Source organism: Phaethon lepturus, unplaced genomic scaffold (genome assembly GCF_000687285.1).
Source record: "Phaethon lepturus isolate BGI_N335 unplaced genomic scaffold, ASM68728v1 scaffold41998, whole genome shotgun sequence".
In the NCBI taxonomy this organism is placed as follows: Eukaryota; Metazoa; Chordata; class Aves; order Phaethontiformes; family Phaethontidae; genus Phaethon; species Phaethon lepturus.
In genome coordinates this window covers 3756-10032 of record NW_010557614.1, presented here as the reverse complement: position 1 = coordinate 10032, position 6277 = coordinate 3756, and the positions used below count along the sequence as shown (strand labels likewise).

General features: G+C 42.3%; 1 protein-coding gene across 1 annotated transcript; it reads left to right on the top strand.

Moving 5' to 3' along the window:
- Positions 1-1683: 1683 nt before the first annotated feature.
- Positions 1684-5820, top strand: LOC104615351 (OX-2 membrane glycoprotein-like). The gene is made up of 4 exons (XM_010292806.1): positions 1684-1759; positions 2560-2886; positions 3566-3832; positions 5708-5820. Exons 1-4 carry the CDS (start codon positions 1702-1704, stop codon positions 5818-5820), a joined length of 765 nt encoding a protein of 254 aa, XP_010291108.1. The 5' UTR covers positions 1684-1701.
- The last annotated feature ends 457 nt before the right edge of the window (positions 5821-6277 follow it).

The following is a 6277-nucleotide window of genomic DNA, read 5'->3' as shown; positions in this document are numbered from 1 at the left end:
CCCCGACCCTTCCCCCGGCCTTTTTCCAACCAGGGGGGATCCCCAAGGTGCCGGATTGACGCAAGCAGTTGCTTTGGGAAGCTTGTGTGGCGCCAGAACTCAGCAGGGACAGTAGTTGCGGGAGCTGGGCGCCAGAAATATGAAAAGTTTTTGAAAAGTTGGAAAAGTTTTGCGGGAGGTGGCGGCGGACTAGTGAATCCAGCGCAGGGATACAGGCGGTGGCTGAGGAGAATTCCGAGGTGTGGTTTGGGAAGGTATGGCGGAGAGAAGGGCTTGCTTTATATTGCGCTAGTCTTAGAAGATTTTTATTTTCCCCTTTATGTCCCCCGTAATATGCTAGATTGAGCTTGTGACCCAAAGGGACTTTTTTGGTGACCGGTATAGCTACACAATAGCTACACAATAGGCTGGTTCCTCACTCTCTGAAATCTTGTAGCTGCAGCGGGTGCGAGCAATGGTGTGTTAAGCACTTTAAGGGGTATTAAAGCAGTGAGGCAGAAGGTTGTTACTGAAAACTCTGCTTTCCTGCAGCTGTGGCGCATCTTTCACTGGTTTATAAACACTTTTATAACTTGACATTTCTCTCTGGCTTGCTGTGCTGGCCCTTGATTTTTCCATGTGCTTAGGAGTATCTATCTGAGCTCCTTAGAGCCACCCACAAGGATCTGACTACTCTGTATTATCTGGCAAATTCATCATTCTTTGGGCTTTGTTGCTGGTGGTTTCTTGTTTCTTTATTTGACGCCTAAGAACTTGGTCTGTATTCGTGCTTGGTAACTGCGGAGTTGTGTCAGGAGCGTTGTTGTAGCACACTGTATTTAAAATTTAAAGGGAGGCCACTGGTTGTGCACATATGCATTGTGTGGCCAGGTTTGCTGGGAAATTGTTTTTTAAACAATTTTTTTTTTCCTTCCTCTAGTTAATTTATTTATTCATCAGTCCTCCTTTTTTAAGCCATATGATAACATAGGAAATGCTTTACAGTTGATTTTCTCTTCTATTTTTTTGCATGTTGTGAAAATCTTTAAAATGTTGGGCTTTGCTTGTGTTCTTGACAGAAGACACTCTCAGGAAGCATCAGCTAGTTTTGCAGGTGTTGGCAAGGAAACTCAGGTGTAGGTGACCTGTACATTTGATGCGAAATGACGTTTCCACTTAAATATGTTTCAGGCAGGTCTACAATTCAGTTGTGTTGTGGCAGTATTAACTGATTGAGGGGACAGGAAGCAGGTCAAAAGCTGTCCACTACGGAAAGCAGCAACATAACTTTGGTTTTGCCCTTTTCTCACCTTGGAAATATATTTGTATGGAGCAGGTGCAGCATGCCCCAAAATTTCCCCAATTCATGCAATTTTGGACAAATGCAGAGTCCTGAAGTCCTCAGAGAAGTTGCTTTCAGTTTATCCCTTGATCTCACAAGCTAACCCTGCCTCACTCCCAGTGCCACAGCTAGTGCTGGACAACCAGTACGTCATGCTTCCAGTGAATTAATACATTTTTAGCTTCCATTTTTTTCCCACCTTGACTGGAGCACTTTCTGTGTTGTGTAATGAGACTGCCTGCCCCCAGAACTATGTTTTTCTCACATGACAAAGCTACCGTTAATGTTTGCACCCTGGAGATGTGGTATCACCAGAAGATGATCTGAGTCACTCATCTGTCCTCATCTTTCTTCAGGTGAAGCAGATTTTCCTTCTCAAAATGATTTTCCAAGCTCTGGTTTTATGTCTGGCTTGCTCTGGGCTTGGAAAGGCAAATGGTAAGTTCAATTTCCTGAAATCTGCCTGAAAATGGTTGGGGAACTGGTTTCTGATTCCTGAGGCTTTGACAGTCAGAGTAAGAGGCAAAAATAGGTGAAATACAGATTGCTGGTGCCATTTGACATACATTAGACAACTAAGGCATAGGCATGGAGCTGGTAGATGTGACACAAGACATCCTGGTGCAGCATTTGGAGATGGGAGGGACATGCAGCATCCCATATCTACAATGACATTGGACACTGTTGTTCAAGTGAGTTCACAACTTCCCATAGGAGATCTCCCCTTGGGAACAAATCTCCTTCTTTTTTTTTTTTTTTTCCCCCCCTCTCCCTCTGAAATGCACTGCAAACTCTGAAGCTATATAGTCCAGAAATTTTCTTTAGCCCATTTTGCTGCTCAGTTCTTGGAGAATGCCTTGGTATGTGCTTCCCTTGTGCATTCCATCTTCCTCTAGCTTTTAGGAAAAAAAATTGTGTCTTTGCTGAGAATAGGAAGCAGTGAGCTGATTTAATAAAACTCAAGTGGGAAGTCTGCAGGATGGATACAGAAATAGGGTATGTCTTTTTTCTTTTAAACAGTTCAGAAGAAAACCGGAGCCTCAGCCAGTGTAAATCAACATAACTTCATTGATTTCTAGGAGGATATAGGAGGAGGATTCCTTGGAGGGGGAAAACCATAGAAATAATATGTAATTGATGGAATTGTTGTGTCTGTGGGTAATCCAGGCCTTAGAATCAGCATTAGGCTTCTGAATATGTGTGAGATCTGCCCATTTCACTATTTCATGTCACTGCAGTGGTTCCGCAGGCTGAACACAGAAACGTGAAGGTGGGAAACAGTGTGACTCTCGGCTGTGCCCTGACAGAACCCAAGGATGTTCTGCAAGTGACGTGGCAAAAGGACTCTGAAAAATCACACAATAACATAGCTACATACAGTACCGTAAAAGGATTAAAGATTCACGAGCCCTATCAAGACCGCATGAATTTCACGAGTCTGGTACTCAATGAGACAAGCATCACTTTCTGGGACACTAGAATGGATGATTCAGGGTGTTACACGTGTCTCTTCAATGCTTTCCCTTTCGGCTCCTTCTCGGGACGTACCTGCCTGAGTGTCTTTGGTGAGGTTCTCTGCAGGGATATGTCTCTAGTGGAAAATGAGGTGTTTTCTCACCCACAGCTTTTCCTTGAGCAGACTCAGAAACTGCAGTGATTAGGAGGATCCCTCGGTGGAACACGGCGTAGAAACAGCGTTACTGCTGTGAACAAGACTCTGTGGGGTCAGATTCGAGCCTGTTGTGGTGGTTTTGGCTCTGGGCTGTCCTTGTTTGTTATTCTGAGAGTAGCAGCTAAAAAGCAAGGGGTGGGATCTTTGTTTGTAAGCCCCCAAGCAGTCTCAGCTGGAACTTGGGCAAACGAACGCTGCCTGTTGCAGTTCCTTCTTGGTGCCGGGTACAACCCCAGCGCTGTGAGCTGCTGTGCCAAAGCCTACTGTTGATGGGAATTAGCAGATAAGAGAACAGCACGCACCAAAAAATGGTTTTACTCCAACAGATTATTTTAAATCCTGGGATTTCAGGTTGAGTGAAACCCTTGGGGTATATAACTTCACTATAAGGAAAGGAGTATTGAATCATGGGGGGAGAACCTGACCCAATGAACTCTTCTTGCATTCTTGTGCTGTGGGGCTCAGTGTGAATCCAGTATGCATTGCTCTGATTGATAATGGTTAAACTGCTATCACTGCTTATGACCAGGTGCTCATTGTGTTGATGGACTGTCTTGTTTGTGTGTTGGAAGGTCTCAATGCGTCTGTCCATTACAACATTTCCGAAGGTCATTTGGTAGCCGTCTGTAATGCTGTTGGCCTCCCAGAGCCCACCATCACCTGGAACAACTTGTTCAATTCTACTCCTACACAGGAGATGGTCAGGCACACCAATGGGATGGTGTCCATCACCAGTAAACTGGAGATCTACAACACTCAGAGCATCGGTGCGCAGGACTTGACCTGCAGAGTAAGCAACACAAATGAAAAAATGGAATTGCCGGTGAAAATTAAAGGAGGTTGGTGAACGATACAAGCTACCTGATAGTGTTCTCTTGGCCTCTATGTTTTGCAATAGCATGTTTGGATAGGAATCCGCTGGGAAGAGGCAGGAGTGAAATGTGTATGTGCCAAGTAGGAAGAAAGGAAATCCTACTTTGTGTTCATTGCCGTCTCTGAGGTGATTAACATGTTGGAATCCTCTCCAAGAGGGAAATAAAGCCAGACTAGTCAGCTATGGAGCTATGGGTTTTAGAGGCACCAAGCATTTTGCAGCAAGCCGAACTTCAGTTTTCACTCAGGCCTTCATAGTTTCTTTGACAGTCCAGAGATAGATATAAATATTTGTCATCTGTTATCTATCTAGATAAAGTAAAAACTCTGTGGGTCGCTTAACGAACATGGAAGTGGAAGCTTTGAAATTAATAACAAACTATCTCTGAACGACAATTAACAAACATTTCCGTTAAACTTGCTACATGTTTTGGTACGGTTAACCTGTGTATTATGTTTCAGTTTCTCTGACACTTTTGCTAAGACCCACATGCGTTGCAGTAATGGTCAGGGAGGAATAGTATTTTCAGGCAGGCAAGAAGGTGCTCAGCTGAAGATACTTAAATTGGTTTAGTGAGGAAATCTTAAATACGTCAAGGTAACGGCTGGATACCTTGTAGTGCTAATTTATTTCTTCTTCCAACATTCTGTTCTGCTGGAAAGACTTTCATCCCAGTTTTATAGATGAGAAATAAAAACATTAAAAGCTGAAATACTATTCTCAGTTCACACAGGACCTTTGACTTAGGTGATTTAAAACTTACATCTCTCCAAATCCAGGGCCTTAAAAGGAAGACCTTGGAACATAGGAAGACAAGAAAAGCAGCTTGGGATTGTGGGTTAATTCCCAAATTACATGCTTAAGGAGTGATTGTTATACAAATAGTAGTAAAGAGTAAGATCTGACTTTTAATATCTTCCCTCTGAAAGTTCAAAAACAAACTAGCTCTTAATTCTGAGTGATACTAATTGAAAAAGCATAATGAATCTTCTTGTCCTGTCTCAAATGCAATTTTCTTTTGTTTTGGCCTTTTAAAAAGGAAATGTGTATTGTTTTAAGGAAACGATAGGAAAAGGAAAGAGACTCTTGTTCCTTGCTAGAAGAATGAAAAATCAGCTAATAGCTTGTTGTTTAAACTACCTTCTATTTTGGATACAGAGAAATTAAAATGAATAGTTCAACCTAGCTTTGTTAAAGACATGACAGTTTTGGCTTGATTCAAATAAATTTTTATTCAGAAAGCTTTCCAGCTAATACCAGTGAGGATTGAAATGAGCCTTTGTATTATCATTTTGATTAATGGAAGTCAAATGAAGTGGCAATATCAAACCAGGGAGTTACATTTGCTCTCAGTTGTTGGGTAGAGCAGGCTTCAAAACGTAGCCTGTCTTCTTTTCTGAAAGTTAATTTAGCCTTTGTGACAGTGATAAGTGTTTAACAGTAAAAAGAATAACTTTCATTTTACAAACAAAACCCTCAATTCTGGATGAACACAAAAATTCTTCAGAAAGTGTCATGACTTGTATGAAGTTCTGCTTACGTATGCATGCCAACTATCGTATCAGGCATGGGAATGACAGTTTTCTTTGCCATGGATGAACAAGAGCACATCTTTTCTTCACAAAGCATTTTTGGTGGGCAAGTAAGTTTATCTTTGAAGATACACACATTCCCTCTCTCCTTTGAGCAACTGCTGCTTTCATGTAGCTTAGCAATAACTTTCACAATCTCGATGAGGAACCATTGCCATGAATCGGGCATCCTTGCGGCCCTTTTTGCTCTTTTTCCTATATAAACTAGCTTAGTTTGGTGTGTTTTTTTTGTTGTTTTATTTTCACAGGAGAGGGATCCTCCTTGCTTTGGCTGACGATTACTGTGGGGATTTTAATTGTCATCATAGTTCTGATCCTGATCACACTATGCTGGAGGAAGAGGATATGCAGGAGGGGGTGAAGTGGTGAGTCACGCATGGAAATCAGCAGTTTTCTTAGAGCCCATAATAAGGTCTGGTCATCTGCAGAGAAGAATGAGACTTTGTTGAGATACCATTTTGGGATATGACTGTCATATTGGACAAGTAAACTTTATAATAACATGTTTACAGTTATTAGAGGTTGTCTCAGTTGCGTGTAATTTTAAGAGCTCTTTTCCCACTGCTATTGCCGAAAGGCGATACAAGACTACGAATTGTGAGGGGAGGATCCAAGCAGAGCAGGACATGCTGCTCATGGTTTGCTTTCAGGCAGAAATCTCAGCAGAAGTAATTCACTGGTCTTTCGCATTTTTCAGTTTAAGAATGCTCAGAGAATTTTTGGCAGAAGAAGTGTGTTGGACAGAAACCCACTCATGCAGAGTGACGTGCCCTCAAGGGAAGGGCTTTCTTCTGGTCACAGCACCCTCTCTGCATTTT

What these genes read in the sequence shown, in the direction of transcription:
- LOC104615351 (XM_010292806.1), top strand. Translation starts at nt 1,702, where the DNA reads ATGATTTTCCAAGCTCTGGTTTTATGTCTGGCTTGCTCTGGGCTTGGA. An exon ending in TGGGCTTGGAAAGGCAAATG is followed by an intron (nt 1,760 to 2,559) that starts GTAAGTTCAATT and finishes ATGTCACTGCAG; the next exon opens with TGGTTCCGCAGGCTGAACAC. An exon ending in GCCGGTGAAAATTAAAGGAG is followed by an intron (nt 3,833 to 5,707) that starts GTTGGTGAACGA and finishes TTATTTTCACAG; the next exon opens with GAGAGGGATCCTCCTTGCTT.